Source organism: Blennius ocellaris (assembly GCF_963422515.1).
Source record: "Blennius ocellaris genome assembly, chromosome: 2".
NCBI lineage: Eukaryota > Metazoa > Chordata > Actinopteri > Blenniiformes > Blenniidae > Blennius > Blennius ocellaris.
Genome location: NC_137651.1, coordinates 7,936,970 through 7,959,186, shown reverse-complemented (window position 1 = coordinate 7,959,186; position 22,217 = coordinate 7,936,970). Strand labels below are relative to the sequence as shown.

Here is a 22,217-nt window from a genome sequence, read left to right as displayed (position 1 = left end):
TCCCACAGGAACCAGAAGATGGCAACCACTCACCACCAGGAGATTTAGCTTGGAAGACATGTCAAAATCTATCAAATCACGAGGATTAAATCAAACAGCTTGAAAACTCTAAAAGGAAAAACCATTTAGGGTAGAAAGAGAATATGGAATTTTAATCAGCCTTGAAATATTAAAGCGGGAGCTTCTGATTCTGTCTCAGCAGCACCAAGGAGCACATAAGGGAACTGATTTCAATCATATGAAGTCACAAAGTGAAGCCAAACTCAGCTTTACATCACATTATGATATCCCTGCAGACTCCAAACACTCGTGAGGCAAATGTGTCCCACTTGTGAGTTTTTGCAGGTGGAAATACCTGTAATATTTATCAATGTTCCAGTGCAATGTTTCAAATGGACTTACTTGTACCTGTGGGTCACTTACGTGATTCGGTGTGTTGGCTTCCCTCATGCTGCAGTCAAAATCCCCTTTGCCCAGAACACATGTGAGTCAAAGGCTGATCATTGAGCCTCCAGCAGTGTGAATGGTGGATACAAACCACCATGACAGGTCAGTGACATGATCGTATCTTCCTCATTTCACTTCAATTTCAGAAGAAGGAAGGAAGGTGTGCCAACAGGTTCTACCGCCTAAACTCTAAACTCTCCTTTTTAAAGGCGGGGAGTGGCAAAGTGACTACACATTTTAAAGTTATGGGACACAAAAAAGAGTGAACAGAAGGTAATATTGAGCTGAACAGGGTAGATGATGGCCAACGAATAGTTGAGTTCATGGAAAGGCAAAATCAGGATCAAGGTGGCAGAGAAGTGGAAGAAAGTCAGTTGGGGGCAGCAGGGGGGGGGAAATGTTTTTAAAAACATACAGATGATGTAAAAAGAAAGAGGAAGAGGAGGGGAAAAGGGCTGCACTGAGGAGAAATCCAGGAGCAGAGTAAGGGGTGAATATAAGAGGGGGAGGGAGGCTGGAGGGAGTGGGAGAGAGGAGAGGAAGAGGAGAGGAAGAGGAGGTGGGGTGGTGATGAGTCATCGCCAGGCTATCAGCCCCAGTGGGCTGGGTTTCTGTGGGGGTGGCAATGTGACACATATGCAGAAACACACACACACACACTCTGGCCGTCACGCTGCTTCTATATCTCCTCCCGCTGCGGAGGCAGATGGGAGACAATACAGGGGATGCCACTGGAACACAGTTCAAAGTGGCAGACACAGCCTTTTCTTCTAACACACACACACACACACACGTAATGATGATGGCTGGGCGAAAGAGGCCTCATTATGACTCTGTAGATGGATGGATGGTTGTATACAAAGGCAGAGGCATAATCAGTGTATACAGCTGTGAGAAACAACAACAAAAAGCCAGAGAGGATGTACAGGAGAGTAGTGCACACCTCATATACTGATGTAGCTTTCACATACACTTTCCTTCATCATTCATACTTTATTAGGCGGCAGAGATGCAGAGCAAGGTTATAAAAAGGGAACAAACCAAGAGGAAGGTATGCAAAAAATATAGTGCAGAGCCGCATTGCTCTTAATTAACCTTTCTTGGATACAGCTCCGTGAGTTTTAAAAGAATTACAACAGCCTGTGTGTAGTGTTTAATCGCCTCTTTAGCTTCACATTAATACCGTGCTGCATTTTCTTTAGGGATCCATGTCGTTCAAGTGGCTCACCACAGGGATCAGAGCCTCACACATGGCGCATGTACAGTAAGCGGCTCATGCTCTTTGTCTCATCCAACACAAGGAGGGAAGGGAGGACACCCTGCTGTAAGTCACCTCCTCTGTGACACAAGCTTTCGTCACTGTGTGTCTCCTCGTTCTCTGCTGAGTCAATCCCAGAGTTGCCATGCCAACAGATGGGGAGGAATTCCTAATTCTGATCTGGGCCAACTGCGCGCACATACGGCACACACACCTGTGCGCAGTCAAACTGAACACATATCAGCACATTCCAGCTCAGCAAAACAGTTTATCAGTAGCAGGCTGCATGTCATGTGGTGTCTCCCTGTTTTAATCAAGGCAGTGCAGTCTAAAAATCAATATAAGTGTGTGTGTTAATGTGTATGTGTGTCACAGAAAGCAAGTGTAAACAAGAGCAGATCAAACAGTTAATCAGGTCACTGTTTTTTTCTTTTCTTTCAAACCCAACACTACTACTCGAACCTCGAGCACTGCCAGAGCAAAGACAGAGATGCAGTCATCATAACACACAATACCAACACTAAAAACCAAAGAGAAATTTCAAAACCTTTGTAGGAATCTGGATTTAATTTGTAAACTCTACATACATTCATACATCTCTCAAGTAGAGGAGCAGACAGCACATATTAGAGTAAATCTGTGTGTGTGTGTGTGTGTGTGTGTGTGTGTGTGCGTGCGTGCGTGTGTGTGTGTGCGTGCGTGTGTGCGTGCGTGAGACAGAGGGATGCATGTTGGGTCGGAGGTTCCAGCTGCCTTCTGCACACCAGGTTATTCACGGTGTGCTTACAAAATGTGATTGGGACGCATAATGTGTGACAGCAAGGCAACGAGAGGAGAAAGATATATAGGATTGGTACAGCTACAGCATCTGAATGCATTCGAGTAATGTAAATAAATAGTTTGTACACCATAAGAGATTGTTGCACCAACCTGTTAGAGAAAGGACAATACACCCTTATTCAAAAATCCTTTGGTCAAATAACAGCAACACTAGAAGGTTAATTTGTCAACATGTAAACATTGACTATTACTGAAAATATATTTTGTTCGTCTGTTGATAGTCGACATTGGTCCCAATTAAGCAACTTAAATTTCTAAACAGCCAAGATATAGGAAGATTAAAGTATCGTACAGACTTAGAGCCCCATGTGAGTGGGTGATTGTGGATCTGTGACTGTATCCATGCTGCATGGTGCATGTATGCAAGTCTCCAATCAGGCTGGTAAAGTATGACTTTGCCTTGATGCATGAAGGCCTACGTGTGTCTGTGTGGCCATTATACAATATGGAGGTAAGTATGACTGCGCATGTATCTACTATGTATATAGTGCAGTTATACATATGTATCAGGCATTCATGTGTCCCTGCATTACTGTTTGAATGAACGTGTGTGTGCGTGCGTGTGTGTGTGTGTGTGTGTGTGTGTGTGTGTGTGTGTGTGTGTGTGTGTGTGTGTGTGTGTGTGTGTGTGTGTGTATTAGTCGCTGTCTTCTCTCTGGTGGGTCTCAGTAACGGAGCTCTCATCGATCTTCTCCAGGCTCTCTGCACGCTGGACCCTGAGCTCAGAGAGCGGGATGCTGGGTAATGTAGTCTGTTCAGGGTTCAACCAGGGCTTCAAGTGAGGGTTATGTTTTTGCTTCCACTCTGAATACTTCAAGCTGACTTTGTTAATCTTCTTCATTGCCTAGTAAACACACAAGAAGATAACAACAATGAAAAAAAAAAAATGTCAACACAGTTTTTATCGATTACAATTTTTTTTTTCCTTGACAAAGTCATATTACAGATAATAACTATGCCAGCAATTGCTACAATCTTGCGAACTTAACATTTTGCCAATAGAACTTGGCCAACACTCAAGGCTGGTTGGAGTGAATTCAATAGAACAGAAAAAAATTTCAATTACTGAGGGCAGAAACAGTTGTTGCATTGAACAAAGATAAAGATGGATGAAGTGACAGGAAACAGGGAGACTGAAGAAAGTTGCATGAGATCAATTTATATAAACAGATCAAGTTTAGACTGAGATGCCAGGAGAAAGATATTGAGAAGTGATACTATGTAAAAAACTGAGAAATAAGACCTCTACAGATATCAGGGCCAAATCCTTTTCACAACACATATTTTATGAAGTACCAAAGGTGAAAGACAAATGACTTGCCACTGTGCATTATTCATAAAGTCCTTCCTTCTAAATGGGAAGACTATTTTTATCTCACAATATGAATGATGACAGAAAATCTGTGGGCCTTGGAAGAATCCTCAATATCTGTTCTGTTGAAATTATCTGTCTATTTTTAGTGGCATTTGCAAATCTGACTGAGCTTTTTTTCCCCAAACATGACCATCAACAGACTTCTCCATCCAAGGGCACTCTCTTGGGACTCTTTGCCCTATTTCAGCCAACATGCATACAGTGTTAAAATAGACAAAAACGGGGAATCTGGTGTATCTGGCATGTGCAGTGGACAGAAGACTGCCTTTTTTCAGACCCATAAAAAGGTTTGCATATTGCTCTATATAATAGGCAGTGCATTGTGAGCTACTTCAATGCAAATTGTGGATTATAACTTATACAAGCACACAACGCACTTGCAGATTTTGCCCTAATCTGCACATGACTTACGCGAGGAGCAAGGAACTGAGAAGCCTTGTTGACAACCCACTTGGGTAACGAGCCTGTAAAGAGAGAGAAAATGAACAAAGTGAGGCAAAGAGCATGAGAAGCGAAACAGACCGCTGAGGACTGGCGTAACATGAAAGTAAAACATTTAAATTTGCTTTAATAAACTTCATATCAGCGACATCAAAGCACAGCTTGGTAACTTGCAATTGACTGCAATCAGATGTCTTACCCGCCAACAGTGCACATAACCAACAGAAAATTTTCTATATTTGCACAATCATCATTTGCTTCCAACAGTTAGGACAAGAATTAATGGGCAAATAACAGAAAAAGATCAATGAAACTAAAAATGAATGGACTGAAGCAGGTTAAAGTAACAGGAAGAGGTGAGCTAGAAGACTGTCCTTCATATAGTTACTATGGTTACTTGGTTTGACATAAAGGCAAGGAAAAATGAATAATTCATAGCACTTAGAGCATGGTTAAGCACATAGGTGAGTGCAATTCCGTTCTGTCTGTGTGTGATGTGTGCTCTGTCTGCCCCTGTGTGTTTCCAGCCTCTATTTTCGCCTGTCTTGTGTTCCTGTGTGTGTCCGTAAACGTGATTGATTGATACATAAGATCAGTGAGGGGAGCGCTGCCATCACCCCGAGGTCACAAATGGTGACGAAGGACAATTGAGATTCTGCAGTGGGAGCTCCCTGACTGTGGGAGTCTGTGTGTGAGGAAATAGGATACGCTGCTGCGCCGTCGACATCTTTGACAATCACAGCTCAGCTTGAATTTTGTAAACAATGTTCATCCCTACAAATTCGAGTCCCTTTAACTTTTAGATTTCTTTTTCATTCCAACGTCATTCTTAATTACTTAACTTATGATGTAGAATGTGTATAATGTGATCTGCGATTTGAGAGGTGCATTGTTTACCTCTTGGATCAACTTGGGCCATGTAAGTGAGGATACAGCTGTTCGGTCCCTGGGTCTGAATCATGTAGCCAGTTTGAATGGAAACAGCGCGCACAAAGTCCTTTTTGGGAGGATATTTCTGTGGGGAAGAGCCATACAAACACACACAGTGAAATCCATAAGTAAACACACTAAGGAATTTCCTCGACCTTACCTTCTGTTTGTTACGCTCGAGTTGGGAATGTATAAAAAGTTAATAAATGTACTTATCATAAATGTATTTCGTGCCCTGAAGATGGCAACCTACATTAATAATGCAAACCATTGCACTCATGAGCAAGGAGCCTCAGAGATGATTTTCCAATATAAGCTTTGTGTGCACAAACGAACTATTTCTGACAGTCTAATCAAACAGTCTCTGAAAGGTTTGCAGCGTTGACACATGTGAGTGTTTTTTATGTTTTTAAGCTGCCAGTCAAACAGATTTTCTGCTTGACTGTCATATATGTGATGTAAATCCTGGTCCGCACTACACTGTGGATCACACAGCAGCAGCAGCAGAGCTCACGATTTCTATGTTCGCCATTGTGACTATATATCCGCGCGTGTAATTAGAGATAATGAAGCACAGTTCTGGTTTGGCGGTGCTAATTGGAACAGACACACTGCAGAGCCTTCCAGAAGCTCACAGAGCAGCAGAGAAAAAACTTCAGATAACTGCTTTATCTTTCCCTAATGTTGAACTCACATTTTTGATAACTGCACTTCCTCACTAATAGGTTACGTTGTAAAAGAAAGCTGACAGTACAATGGTAGCTCTCGTAAATCATCTGCAGGTTTCTGGGAAATCTGATACGACATCAGGTCAATATGAGCTGACAAAAGGCGTTTGGGAAGAGGCGACTAAATTAGATCTGAAGCATTAGTTACACATTTGCACCATTTTGAAATACCCACCAAGCCAGTACATTTTTATATGTAATATTAACTCTTCGTAGTTGAAAGACCAAAGAGATTCCTCAGATTTTTGAAGTGTTGATTAGATAAAACAAACATAAAGGGTGGGATTGCCTGGGGAATGTGCACATTTTCTCTTCAGGGATTGGAATATATATAGGCTCATTCTCTCTGCAGGGATTAAAACAACTTCGCAATAAAACTACTCCACCAGCAAATCAGGCTAAAAACACACTCTGCACTATGAAGTTTGAGATATAAAACATATGATCTCATTTAAAGGAGAACATTTTGATTAATGTTCGACTTGTTAAAGACTATTACATGAAAAAATTGTGTTGTTAAAAGCTGATAGGATCCATCAAATAACAAAACCCACGGGAGGAATTTCCTTTGAAAATGGAAATCAGGTAGGTGAGTCCTAAGATTGAGGGCTGCAACTGTTACAGTTATAGATGTTTACAAAAGGTTATTTGATAAATATAGTTTGTCTTCATTAAATTTACATTAGATTCAGTTGGTTTTTATAAAACTAAATGGCTGTTTTTAACGTCACACGTTTTATACCATGGTTAGGGTTACTTGTAACTCTCGGAAATAATGCATCCTGTTGTGATTAAGCATTTCAAATATTTTCCTCTTTCCTCTAAACAAGATTTTAAATCAGTAAAAAAAACAAAAACACAAATTGCAGAACATCTCAAATGTATGTGGTAAAGACAACATTTGACAACAGAGTTTCTTCTTGGAGAACAGAACATAAATGTTTAATGACCAATAAAATCCTGAGTTTTCTTTGAGCACAGTCTGCTTCCAAATGGCATCAGCACACGAATGAACCATCTAAACGGGGTGTCAGGACATCTCAGCCTGAACCAATATAATCAGCAGGCCAATGAACTGTCACTTCTATTCTTGGGGCCAATACGGTAGCACTGTGGTGAGAAAAGCATTCGATTGACTCAAGTAGTCACGGGAGGTCCTTAACCATCTCAAGCTGTTGCTATGATAAAAATATCTAAACCTCTCAGGGAAGTAGGAAACGCATTTTATTAGACAGGTTTTTCAGGGGGAAATCAGACAAAATGATCACAAAGGCTGATTGTTGGAAAGCTGTGTATAAGCATGACTGAGAAGCATTTGTTTTTAGTCACTGGAAACAAAGATAACGGCTGTAAAATGAGATATGAGTGGAATGACTCCCTGTGCAGGATGCATGAATCCAATACATGACCAGGCTCTCAACATCTACTCATTATCAAGAGTGACCTTGGATTTAATCTTACATAGTCTATTCTGTTCATAGCTACTAATTGACGGAGGAATGCGGAAGGCGAAGCGGAAGTCAACAGCTTCAAGTCTCATGAGAAGCCTTATCCTTTTACAAACATTAGGTTAGTGAGGAAAACTGACTGTGAGTCTGAGGGGAGAAAAAGGAGGCTGGGGAGCAGACTGACTGACACAAGAATACAGAAAGTAAAAAGAAGAGATGAGATGAGTGTGTGATGAGTGACAGGGGAACGAATCTAAAACAGCTGAACAGATTGTTTGAATGTGCAAATATTATTGGAAGATTATTTACACAAAATGTTAGTGGCGACCTGAAATTGACAAACGTGTCTCTTTTATTTGACTTGATTGTTAAAGCTGTTTTAACCAAACAAAACCAAAAGACAAATGTTTGATTACTCAATACAGAAAATAATTACCTTAAACAGACTTCTGAAGCCAAGTATCGAACTGAAACTTCAGGCCTGACACCAAACTCGAAGATGGTCTCAGTCTTATCTGTATGACTAAGTACCGGTAAATCATTCAGGTTTGTAAAATTATTCTACATAACTATATACATTTGTTAGGCTTTAAGGATATATAATGACCCTCTCATATCAAACTCCATTGTTAAAAACACATAAAATGAATGACATGTTTACAAATACTTTTTCAGTGCATGTTGGTGAGATGACATATTGTAGCCACTCTCCAGCTAATCTTACGGTTGTGACTTCAATGCCTGAGTTGCTGGTTAATAGTGCTTGTTGTTGTGAGATAAGACTGTTGACCACTACCCTGCCACACAGGCCTCAGGTGTTTATGCACTTTAGAAAGTCAATGTAATTAAATACATCATTGCAGGTTTTTCTGACAGGGCTTCTTTTCAAAAAGCAGGTTTGAGAGTCGCACAATAAAAACATTATGTTAAACTGACTCAAGGCGACGATTCCACCAGTGAATCATGCCAACACACAATTCCATCTGTTAAGTTTCCCAGGTAAGAGCATCAAATGCCTGATAGCTTTCTTTGGAATAGATCCAGGAGGCCTTCACTTCCTGGAAAGACCTGTTTCTGTGTAAAGTTGGCCGGATTTTAAACCACAAGGTAAAACACTGACATTCCATAAAGCAAGGGTGCTCTCCATATTACTATACTGGACCAATGGTCATTTTGGGTCAGTGAGGGGGCAAAATGTATACACATGGCAGTTTGTTAGTTAATGCTGCATGAGCATTCCTGTGCACCTGTGAGAGGTTATGAAGGGGTGAATGAGTGGGGCCACAGCTGGGCATGTGCAATCCATGTGTGTGTAATCCCATGTGTGCTCGTGTGCATACTCACGGCATGTTTGACAGAATAGTTCATGATGATGTAATCATTTCCAATTGGCAGCCAGGAGCGAAGTGTGATCACATCGCGGTTACGGAGGGGGTTTGGACAACTCCCTTAAGAGAGACAGAGGAATCTGAGTGAACAATGTGCATTTCATGTTCCCTTCACAGTTCAATGCGTGAGTGACAAATAAACCTAATGTAAACTGCACATGATTACACTGAAGGATGCAACTTACATGAGTAGTAACCAACGTCTGCGTTGACTGTCAGCTTCCCGATGTCAAAGGTCTCAATGACGTTGGAATCCCATTTCCGTCTGTACTCAATGTCATGGAGGACGTCATACATGGTCGCAGCTGACACATCCTTACAAGTCATCTGACACTGGGAGGGAAAAATAAATGATTGTTTTCAGGTACAAAGCCATGAAGAAGGAAATTCCAGTCGATCTTAATGATGCATTAGTAAAAAGCAAGGAGAATGAGCTACAATGTGACCTTGTCAACAACTTTATATGCAAAACAATTCAAATAAACCTCAATTGACACATTTACGTGTCAAATTTCAAGATCCACTCCTTGATAATCAAATGAAAGGATTCCTTCCTTTCAGACTTGGAGGAAAAACTGTTGAGGACTACTACTACACACTGCTTGACAGAGACACACAGAGTGATCTGCTAACGATCTGACATCAGATCGGTTGCTGAGTGTCAGCATCACAGAGGACTGATGATGTCGCATGGTGTGGAAAATTAGGAGAGACGGTCTAATGATCAGATGAGTCATTACTGAACCTGACTTCTTCGAGAGAAAACAGCTCAAGACAGAGACAGACTGACAAATACGTCAACTGTTGTGCGACAGTGCACGCAGAGGGTGTGAACGCTCAGGTTTGAAGCCACACAAGATGACAGTTCACCTGATGAATCGACGCTATATCAAGCATTTCAAAGCAAATGTTACGTTATACAACTCCTATACCAGTTTATTCAAATTACAGTCGCCATCCATCTGCTATATTCTTTATTTAACTTAAGGATCCAATCAGACGGACAATCACACCTGCAGAAAATCAAAGTAATAAATTCCTATCAAACTCATGTGTTTACATTTTGAAAGGTAAACCTCAGTACAAGCGTACATCTTCGCACAGGATCTTAGAATCAAACTGGGAATATTCTCACTATGAAGCAAGAATGCTAACCAGTTACCCCACTGTGCAGCCCATTCTAGCTGATATTAACAAACACCATCAAAAGTCAAAGTATCAGTGAAAAAAAAAAGATTTAGATGGATTATAGTGATAACTAATTATAGCGTAAGATTAGCTGACTGTATATGGCTCCAGACCAAAGATGGCACATTTGTAGTGTGGCTTTTTAATGAATCCACACAGACTCTATGTGTGGAGTAGAAGACACTTCACCCCTGATAAAGAGAGGTATGCAGCCCGAGAGTGAAGGTGTTGCTACAGTTACAACTGTCAGGGGGGTTGTACTAAATAATAACAACCAGGAGTCAGCCAGGGGTGTCAGGACAAAGGGCATAGCTACTAAAAATGAATGACGCAGCAAAGGATGAGCGACACAAAGTTGGAGCATGTTAAAGACAAAGAAAAACAACAACAAAAAAACAGGTGGCGAGAGAAAGAGCCCATACTGTCTGTTCTAAGTTATTTGAACCAGATTATAAATCAGTCAACATGATGAACAGATTCATCTGCACCTTCTTCATTCAAGCAGGTCTCGTCCCCCATCCGTTATAACTCAAGAAAAATGACAAAGTCACCTTATGAATATTAGTACAAAGTATATTGTGCCCATTAAAATGTCATTATCTGAAGTGATCCTTTCAATATGAAGCCGAATAAAATCTTTCACTTTTAATCAGCAGCCAGTAATGAAAGAGAAAAATATCCACGTTACCAGCAACGTGTGGCTATAATTAGATGCATCAGCGCTTTGCAACGATAACACATTTATTGCCAAAGTCAACAGGCTGTTCACATCTAGCAGGTATACCATCTAACATATATTTATTGTCTTAGATGTGCTGTGAGGAATATGTTCTGACTTAGCACAAAAGATCATATAAATCATGCTCATTTGTTTTACCGCATCGGAGAATTACAATCGCAACTTTATTATGAGAAGCCGGGAGAACATCAAAGTGATTTAACTCACATTGACTGACTCTTCAGTTTCCAACAGTCACGATCAAACACTGACTTTAAACATTATGCCCATAAAGAGTATTTTTATGGATTCCACTAAGAAAGATAAAACTCAGAAAAATTATTTAAAAAAAAAAAACTTTTTCAAGATCTAAGTTAACTGAAATTAATAGAGAAGAGATTTTATATTCCGCTTTTCTGGACACTCAAAGACGTTTTACATTGCATTATTCATTCCCTGGGGTAGATGGACGGAAGCGAGGCTGCCAATCTGTGCCATCGGCCCCCTCTGACCACCACCAACCACTCATACTGCAGTCACCCAGGGAGTTTGGGGGTTCAGTGTCTTGCCCAAGGACACTTCGGTATCTGGACAGGCAGCGGTGGGAATCGAACCCGCAACCTTCCGATTGGGAGACTTTCATTCACCTTTTCTGGATTTAGTGGGCATGTACAACAGTGTCTGAGTGTGTACTGTATTTAAAAAAAAAATTTAGTGGCTGTTGTTTGAATTGACTTTATACATATACTGTCGTTCTTAGATAAACAGGCAGTATAGCAGGATTCATTACAGTCAGGCTGTGAAATACAAGAAAAAGAAAATGCATTTCGAAAATGAGACCCAAGGGAACACTGGGGAAATAATTTATAGTTTTAATTAAAGTGGTTGCATTTTGATACTGATTTGGTGGGCAAAGCTCTGGATATGTCAAATTCATAAGGGCAGCAAAATCACACATGAAGGGATCTTAAATAAAGTTGTTTTTTTTTTTTGTTTTGTTTAATTCAAGGGCAAGAAGACAGCAAGTCACGTAGAGTTCCAAATAAAGCTGCTACATGCATGTGTGTTCACGGTGTTGAGTAACAGCATGCAATGCACAAAACGCTGCTGAGTGACAAGTACAGATAGATAAGGCTTACGAAATATACTAAGGCTTACAGTAGCACCTACTGGCATCATAATGATACACTAAAGTGTTAACCTGAAGTAGGAGCAGCTGAAGCTTTTATGGGTATTCTGTGTTTTGTGATTGGTGGACATTACAAAATAACATGTTCAATGTCACTGATCTACAAAAACATGTCAAATTAATATCAAAATATGTATTGCACATTAAAGCATGTATTCCATTTGCAGAACAAAATTCAGATCCAACAAAAGGTAGACTACAGGAATTTATGATCAGCATCACACTCACATTTCATATCTGTGTCCAGCCCGAATTGCAAAGGAATTATCGGTCCGAAAAGACCAGAAAGAATAGTCATGAACCAAAACAGGAGTGGGAGGAAGAAGAAAACAAAATGAAAAGGCAAAAGCGGAGAACTGCGTGGATGAAAAGACATTGATCGCTGAATGAAGACATACAGCGAGCCAAGTACATGTGTGTGTAATTATATTAGTCACTAATTCAGTAAACTCAACAGATGAAGCATGGAGATGGGGGGGAGAGAGAGAGAGAGAGAGAGAGAGAGAGAGAGAGAGAGAGAGAGAGAGAGAGAGAGAGAGAGAGAGAGAGAGGCAGGTGAAACAGAGTTCAGTCAGATAAAATAGACACAGAGGGAGACAGACTGGGGAACAGGAGCACTTCACATAGGTACATGTGTTGGGTTTTTTTGAGTCTCTCCTTCATTGTGTGTCCACGTGAGGCCATCTGCCCACTCAGAATACCCAGTGATTTACGACCTTTACACATCAAACCCACTCCTCACACTTTTCATTGTCTTTGCAAATACCTTATCTCACCCACTCTTCTTATCACACTTCCACTCTCTCTTTTCTTTTTTCCCCTTCCTCCCTTCTTCCAAACCGTCATCTACCATCATTTGCTCCTCTGGGTGCTGATACATGATTGTAGGAGACAATTCAGGAGATTCAGGTGTGTGTGTGTGTGTGTGTGTGTGTGTGTGTGTGTGTGTGTGTGTGTGTGTGTGTGTGTGTGTGTGTGTGTGTGTGTGTGTCATGTCCCCTGCCATGTCTCCATATCACTAGGCATGTCTTCACTTATGTGTGTGTGTGTCTGCATGTGTGTTCATCTGCTTTTTATTCATCTATTTTATCTTTGCACTGTTTTTAATTCTTGTTAAAGCACTTTGTGTTACTTCAATGTATAAAAAGTGCTATATAAATAAAGATTGATTTGATTTGATGTGTGTGTGTGTGTGTGTGTGTGTGTGTGTGTGTGTGTGTGTGTGTGTGTGTGTGTGTGTGTGTGTGTGTGTGTGTGTGTGTGTGTGTGTGTGTGTGTGTGTGTGTGTGTGTGTGTGTGTGTGTGTGTGAGTGAGTGAGTGAGGGAGTGAGTGGAAGAAGAAGAAGAAGAAGAAGAAGAAGAAGAAGAAGAAGAAGAAGAAGAAGAAGAAGAAGAAGAAGAAGAAGACGAGGATGATGAAAAAATGAATAACAATGACAGGGTGATAAATATGTCGTAAATGAAAATAAGGAAGATGAAGACAAAGACGACATTGATGATGATGATGATGATGATGATGGTGATGATGATGATGATGATGGCCACACTCAGTGATCACAACTGTCATCACACATACAGTAGATGATTACAACAACATCAGGGGTTGATGATAATGAGATAATTGATGATAATGATGATTAGCAGCCCGATCGGTCCCTTTTCATGTGCGTCAAAACTCATCAGGATAGACATATTTCCATTACAGCTTGAAATGCTGGCGCAATGAGAATCCTCAACCAGCAGAGAGATCAGGTCTCAAAAAAAAGTCTCAACACTCATTAATCATTCGACATGCATCAGCAGAAGATGCACGCTTTTATTCCATCTATAAATAGATGGGCTGTATCTCTGGCATCGTCAGTTACCCACCTCTCACTGCACCAACGCCTAAAAACCGTCAAGCACACACCAACAAGGATATTAAGACTCATAAAAGTTGACATAATAGTTGACTTTAACGCACAGTTAAAGTCAACTGTTTGCGTACGCACTTCCGAAGCTTGAATGAGTTGTAAGGACAGATAAACAGTAGAATACAATGCGAAATTCCAGCTCCTGTTACTGTTATAGGCTATTTACTAAAAGATTAAGTGTCGTTTACATAAGAAAAAAAAAAACTCCACCCAAGGTCAATTGAGTGTTTGCTTATGTACTGTTTAAAACTCAAAGTCTGCAGCTGTCATGAGATCCTGAAGCTATACACCTGTCCTGTATGAAAAAGCATGGATAAGCAACTCCCTGCCTTCTGCACACACACACACACACACACAAAATCCTGCCCTCTGCGCACACGCACATGCAAACGCAGCCCATAATTCCCTGGTGAAGCCGACATTATTCGCCTCTCCTTGTGCACACACAGGATTTACCCTGAAGATTCACACAGGCAAACGAGCACAAGCTGATGCACTGTGCTACAAACAAACACACACACACGCGCACACGCACGGTGAAATGTGTAGAATTGATTTCTCTACGTACGTGAGGAAGATACATATCCTAAAATGACTGACAGTGAGTAACCTGCGCCAGCTGTAAATTAGAAGCAGCCATGAAATAACAACGGTGTGAAGCCAAACTCTTGTCTCAAAGTCAAACTGACAGCTCGATGCCAGAGTTTAATCCAGGTAAGAGTCCAGTCCGTTAAGTTCTCAGCCATCGTCCGGGACTGTAAGAGGAAATTGTAGAGTACTCTAAACTGCACCTAATGTATACCTGCCTCTCCCAGTATCGCCTTAGTCTTGATCTAGTGTCTCAATATGTACGATATGAAACCATTTCTTTAATCATCTATTCCTATTCAGAAATAAGATTTACTAAGTGTGTATTATGGGACTGTGAATCATTTTTATTTTCTTTCCATCTGAGTCCCAGAACACTTACAAAAGCCTTACTAATGACTGCAGTCAGACACAATATGTTAGCCGGAATACACAGTGGATTTTTCCACAGCTCAAAGTGGCATCACTGCTCTGATAACGTCTTCACATAATCAACTCCCCATGCAAACATTCCCTCTTGAGACCAAGTTCAACAGAGGCTGTTCGAACAGATAACAACGGCACATGCAGCACTTTCACATCCGTCGATGTTATCTTACCTGAACAATGAATGAGGAACTACCGGTACAAGGAAACTACTCGATTTTTTTTTTTTCCCCCAATTGTTGTAAGTCCTGTTTTTGACTCTCGACTGTACTCTTATAAACTTGGCTTTGTGGCTTGTTTTACAAAGTAATGGGGATGGCCTCTCCGGAGTAGGGTGCAAGACAGCTACAGGGGGTGGCAAAGCAGCAGATCAAATATTCAAGTCATTGTTGAATTGATTATTTTAACAATGACTACAGGCAAAAACGACATATAAAAACTCACCGAGTGTGACAAATTAAATGAATCTTAACTCGCCGGAGAATAGTTCCCAACCGTCCTTGACAATAACGTCACAAAAATCAAGGAGTCTCACATTCAATGGAGTTGGAGGGGGCACACAGAATCAGCTCTGTGGTGGGGGCTCATCCTCAAGTGCTTTGGAGAGTCAAATAATCTCAAAAATATCCCAAAGATTGTAATGCAGTGTTCTACAAAGCAATTTCTTCGAAAAGCTGCCTCAATCATAGAATGCAGTTCATCATCAATTTACCTTTGAGTCTCCATCAACAAGAGTGTGCCGAAACTGCTCACTTCTCCGTGTCAAACGAATGATGAACTGAATGCAAATTTGACTCCACAGAGACGATGAAGTAACAGTTAAAAGGACAAGATACAGAGCTGCACGCGGGTGAAAATAGCCTTGCGAGCAAAGGGAGACTCCAGAGATATTTCCAGAGAATGAAAGTTGTCTCTTGAGATCTTCTCAAGCTCTCACTTCTATTTAACACGTGGGGATCCTCTATGAGGAGTGCATCAGACGCCAAGTCATGTGTAAAACAGGATGTGTTCATTTAAAACTTTAGTCGCTGTGTTGAATAAAAACAAACGAGAAAGTGGGAAAGTTCCCATTCACAAAGGGGAAAAATACTTCTAAACCATGCAGAGCTGGGGACAGTGGGATTGTCAATAACATTAACTTCAACCAACATCTTCTATATAAAAGCAATAAGAATGACTTCATTCACAAGATGGCTAAAACTGACAATAACATTATTTTCCCCATTTATCTCAAGATCTTCATGGGGCGTGTTGGGGGGGGGGGGGGGGGGGGGTCCATTTCTTGTTGTCATGCCAATGCTCCCAACTCTGAACTTTCCAAACTGGTAACTTTGAGTTCCCAGTGGCATAAACTCAACCATATGCTCACAGGTTTCTCAGGTGCATAGTTACCAAACTCATAGAATATACTTAAGAAGGTAGTATGCTTAAGTACATGCACAGGCATAATATCCACATGACTCTGCAGTTTAAAAAAAAAAAAAAAAAACTATTTCCAGAGGGCTGGAGAAGCCTCTGCAATTATGCTGTAGCCATGCAGCAAAGCAGCAAGTGTATAAAGCATGTCAGCAGTTTAACTCATGAGGGAATTCAGAGAGAAGGCTTTCCCTGCCAAGTGGGTTATATAGCAGGCGTTTAGTTCACATTCTCTCCTCTGTGTTTGGAGCTGTTTTCACAAAACAACTTTTCATATCAATCCCTGTTTTATTCTCATTGGAAATAACACTGTAGTAAGCATACAACTTACTTATTACTACACAATAACTGTTGTGTTTAATTGATTTGTGAAAAAAGTTTTATTCCCTGTATTTTTTTTTTTTTTTTTTTTTTGCCAGTCTCACCTTGATTTTGTGGATGGAGTTTCCCTCCTCCAGAACTTGGGACCACACGGTGATGCCCCCCTTGTTGTAGGTTGTGGTCCAGCCTTCTTCGCACAGACATTCGGCCTTGAAGCTGGCGAAAGCTCGGTCGTCCGGGATCGTCACGGTCTGTCCAGACATGGCTCGTTACCGCGACGAGGTGAGAGGAACCGGGGAGAGGAGAGGAGATGAAGGGAAGGGAGAGGAGAGAGGATGAGGGGGGGATCCAGGAAGAGGCGAGCCGTGTTTGAGGAGCCGAGATCCAGCCAATATGTCCAACCTCCTCCACAGGAACAACTTGTCTAATTGAATTTCGCCGTTGCGAGACCCGTTGCTGCACCGCCGGTCTTGTGATGTGTGTGTGTGTGTGTGTGTGTGTGTGTGTGTGTGTGTGTGTGTGTGTGTGTGTGTGTGTGTGTGTGTGTGTGTGTGTGTGTGTGTGTGTGCGCGCGCGCGCGCGCGATCAGGAGGTGGAATAACCGCAATCCACCCAGCCTGCCCCAAACTAATGGAACAGATGCGCACGCACAGGTGAAAGCGCACGGAAATAATGAGGAAAATAAACTATGAAAGGGGAATAAAATTAAAAATAAAAATGACAAAAAAGGATCCCAGATGGAGAATCAAACGCGCATTTCCGCTGATCGCGATGATGTCTGGTTAAGTTTCTGTCAATCCTGAGAAACAGACAAAGCATATGTTTCTGTCACTCTGTCTCTACCTCTTTCACTCTGTCTCCACCTCCCCTCTCTCTTTCTCTCTCTCTCTTTCTCGCTCTCTCTATTCGCTGGTCTTATAATAATTTGTAGGCTCTCTCCACTGCTGCGTCGCTGCTGTGGCAGGTGGTGGAGGGGATGCGGTGAGAAATCAGAGAAAGAGGAGGTGGAGGGAGATGAAGAGAGGAGGAGGGGGAGAAAGGAGAGAGGAGGAAGAGGAGGAGGAGGGATCCGCTGCACCGGCCGAAGGCACAGCGGCAGCTTGGTTAGAAGCGCCTCCCTGTGGTGCCTTCAAAGACAACTCGTAAAGTTCCATTTTAGTGTCTGTGTTAAAATATAATGCGAGTAAGACTTTACCTTGAAATACTAAGTATGAGTGCTTTCTTAATTTTACTTTTATCAATACTCTTGGGCGTGTTCCTCTAATGTCTGGGCTCTGGAATTGTTTATTCACTCTCGGCAAAGTTCCTTAATATCTCTGCCTTATTTTTTTGAATATGTATCGTCCATGCACACTTTTATTCGAGCACAACTTTACTACTGAACAGGCTGCACGTTATGACCATGCTAGTTGTTTTTTTTTTTTTTTTAATGTGATGCCACGAAATCAGGTTTTCTTTTTTTCTTTTCTTTTTTTCTTTTCTCTTTTCCGATAGTATTTGAACGCAATCACCGGCACTACTCCGTCAACGTCCACCTTTCGGTTCACCACAGGTGGGGACGCGCATGGCACTTGTTGGCTGACGTGTGCCAGAGGGACTCCACCTTTAGTATAACAACCTCAATTACAAAGAGACGTGAACCAAATAATTACTTTTTATGGTTGCTATATTCTTTTGAAAACACTGCAGATTGTTAAAGAAATGGTGCCTTGGTCAATAAAGTTATTGGATATTAAATCTTGAAACCATCTGACAAACATAAACTGATACTAAATGTTCTTGAATTTATTTTGTGTGTCTCTGAGTAGTGCATTGAGCCCGTGTGGCCTTCAGTGATTTAAAAAAGAAAAAAGAAAAATTCCATCATGTTTACATTTCTTTCATTCTTGTCCCCCCCTTTCATCAGACTGCCATAAAGGATTCCTTTACAATCCACCCACCTGTATATGCATTCATACGACACGCACACTTATTACCAATCAATCTATCATGCTGTGTAGCTCTGAAACAACTTTATTCCAATCATTTGAATCCCATTTTTCTTCCCTCTCTACAGGGAGAAACAGAAAACGGCTGAGTGACAATGATAATTAAATTACAGAGAATGAAATGTGTTTAATTGAGAGATAGATTTAATTGCCAGAGACAGATCATTTCATATATTCATATCTATGGACACAAAGTGCTGTTTATCAGCTTTCTGGTAAGTTTTGACTTTTCTAAATATTGGAGGGCTTGTTGTTCATAAACAATATTGTAGTGATAGTTGTGAAAAATGTGCATGACTATACCTGCATGCGGGTCGGAGTCAATGGGTTACAAATAACATTCTCCACTTTCTATTGATAATTCTGTGTTATACCGCAGAGCAGTATTATTATTTGACTTTTTTATTATGTCATTTAATTCAACGAGAGTGTGAGTGTTGTTCATTGTGTTTCAGAGAAAACCATAGGGTATGATTACTTCATACAGCTCCAGTATTTTCAAAGAATGTTGTTTGAAAATCTAATTGGATTCATGACGTTTGGAAGCAACTAGCCAAAAGCAACCATGTGGATGTCAATATTGACAGGGAGCTTCAAAAATATAGGAACACAGACAAACCTGAACACATTGACAAGGTGGTGTGTGTGTGTGTGTGTGTGTGTGTGTGTGTGTGTGTGTGTGTGTGTGTGTGTGTGTGTGTGTGTGTGTGTGTGTGTGTGTGTGTGTGTGTGTGTGTGTGTGTGTGTGTGTGTGTGTGCGTGTGTGTGTTGGTGAGATTCAATCTATATCCTGGTGCCTTCGGTAACAAACCCATACTGCCACCCCGTTGCATTCAGATGAGACGCTTGTAAACACGGCAGTGAATTTACGATGGCAGAGCACCATGTCTTCGATGAATCATGTCTACCGAGGAACGGAAAGCGCACCGCCAGCACACAGCATACCCACCTAATAAATGACAGATATACCGCACTGTGGGAGGCCCACCGGTGTATGTCAGAGGCTGCTCCGCTTGTATTTCAGCCTGAGTAAAATGGCATTTTCGAAAAACAAACAAACCTATATTTCTTTTCTGCTTACAGCACAATATATGAGTGGAGATGAAAATAAACACAGCTGCCATCCCTTCGAATAGGCTTTTTCTTAAAAACATACAAATAGTTCTAAATGGGTTCTAAATCATTGGCTGCTGCAGCATCACGTTACAACAGGATATTATAAGATGTTCAAGGCATTTTTCTGCATACTTGTAGTGAACATCTTTTCTTACGCCTTGGTCTAAATTCACACTTGTGTTGTGGCGTGTCTTGTTACTTACTGTTTCAAAATGTGGCGCAGCGGCGGTCAGGGCTCTTGCCTCATAGCGACAAGGTTCAAATGCTTGAGTGAGTTTGCATGTTCTCCCTGTCCATGGGTGAGTGACCCTGAAGTGGATGGATGGATGGATGAATGGACTGATGGAGGCATGCTGAAAAGGATGGATGGAGTCTCTTCAAAAACAGAAGACCTGCCTTAAGTGACCCATTCAGAGACAAATCCAAAGGAAATATTCTGGAATGACCTTGACAGAACTGTTCATAACACACAGCTGGAGAAGAGAAGCAGTCAAATTGTCCAGAACACATCAAATCTGTTGGCCATTTGGGGATTCGCCTAACCCTAACCCCCCCACCCCATTGTGTTTTAATGGATAAAACGACATAAATCTTTGTGTGGTATAAAGATAAGCACTTACTGTTTTTGCTATTCTTGTTTTCTGAACTGTGGATTGGAACTAATTTTATTTTCAATTCAATTCAATTCCGTTCCACTGAAACTGCCTGAGCTGAAGAATCATCAGTAGTGTGAACAAATTGGAAAGAATTGGAACCACTTCATTCCTTTAATCTCATTTCTGTCTGCAGTAAGCTGTTAAGATCAGTCCTATAAAATGCAATACTTAGATGTAACATGAATTTCCCCCCTGGGATTAATAAAGTATCTCTATTCTGTTTTATGACAAGAACAGAGACCAGTCCTTTGTCTGAGGCCATGAGGGGATCGTTAGTAACTTTGACTAGAGCTGCCTCTGCGCTGATGAGCTCTAAATCCTGACTGAAAAGACTCAAATAGATTGTTTGTGTATAAATGTTCACAGAGCTGACTTGCAAACTTTTAACAGGATTTTAGAAATAAAAGAAGGTTGGACATTGGCCTAAAACCTCTTATAAAACAAGCTTGAGCTTTTGTGCTTATTAACAGCAATGCTTAAAGGCCTGCAATTTGTACCCTGATACCAGAGATAAACTGGTTTGACCTAACGTTGATGCTTTAACCAAAGGGAAAATGTATTTGAACAATCTACTCTGTATCAGATCTATCAGACATGTTGGTTTAGATTGAGCAACAATTGGTGATAACAGAGGGGTCAACAACGGTGACAATGTCAACATGTTGGTTTCATGACGAACAGCAGAAAAAAACTTCAAACATTTATTCGCAATCGTTCATTGCGTCTGAAATGAATGTCTGACGAAAGTAAATTAATGGAGATGTTTGCCTCCGAGCACTTATCGCCACCTGGTGGACAAATATCGTGATCAACGGTCAAATGTACTGTATTCACAACTGCTGCTCTCATGGTTTCTTTTGTCACTCATAATCTTTTTAGAAGCTCAATGGGGATGTAAACGAAAGCCCCAGTAAACCTGATCAACTTGGTGCTGTTGTTCAAGCACAATAACAAGGAAACAAAGGAAGAAAACAAGAAAGAAGGGGAGAAAAAAATTAATCAATCAAGGGCCTTTAACAGCATCAACTGTGTGGAAGACAAATACTAATGCAATAATTTTAAAGTAGTTCAACATTGCTACTACATAGAATATTGTGCATATTTGCACTGTCTGAAAATAGTTGCACTTTTATTTGTTAATTCACTTGAGTCAGGTTCCACAATGGCATAATGTATATATCTCATTTAAATAGTTCAGTCCTGCATTAAGTTTTCCAAAATAACCCCAAAAAAGCATTTAATCACTGTATCTATATCTTTCACTGAGCTGAAAATGAGTGTTAATATAGGTACACATTAGCAGATAAATAAATGGATAGATAAATACACATTCCCCAAATACAAGGTAAAAGTAGTCTGTCCTTACGCGAGAAGAGTCTTTTCACAATGTCTTTTTTAAACACATATAATGTATTTAAAAACAAAAAACAAACAAACCTGTGGCTAAGCATGTCAACAAAAATGCTTGTGTTTTTTTCTTCCTTATCTCTTCCCTACAGTAATACAACAGCTATTTTGGCACAAATTATTTTAACAATAAAATATAAAGGTACAGCTTAAAAAAAGAGTATACTGCAAATGTTTTATTTCATATAGTGAAAACTATTGTATGCAAATAAGTGATATGTGCGGCTTGAAATGGTTGTTAATGCTTCACAATTCAGCTCATAAATGATTTAAATAAAAAAAACACCCCAAAGTATTAAAATATTAGACACTTTTCACTTTTAATAAAACTTAATTATCCAGATTTATAATATCTAAACCACTTGGAAGTCAACGTTGTAGTTAATATTTTATGAGTACAGAAAAAAAACATTTTAATTATATCTTAAAACACGGA

The 22,217-nt window shown here is 40.6% G+C and overlaps 1 protein-coding gene across 1 annotated transcript; it reads right to left on the bottom strand.

Moving 5' to 3' along the window:
* Positions 1-3,110: 3,110 nt before the first annotated feature.
* stard10 (StAR related lipid transfer domain containing 10) lies at positions 3,111-16,877 on the bottom strand (the record flags this gene model as incomplete). The annotated part of the gene is made up of 6 exons (XM_080509765.1): positions 3,111-3,389; positions 4,332-4,384; positions 5,259-5,376; positions 8,812-8,915; positions 9,041-9,188; positions 16,719-16,877. The coding sequence occupies 6 exons, from the start codon at positions 16,875-16,877 to the stop codon at positions 3,183-3,185; spliced, it is 789 nt and encodes a 262-aa protein (XP_080365891.1). The 3' UTR covers positions 3,111-3,182.
* Between the last annotated feature and the right edge of the window lie 5,340 nt (positions 16,878-22,217).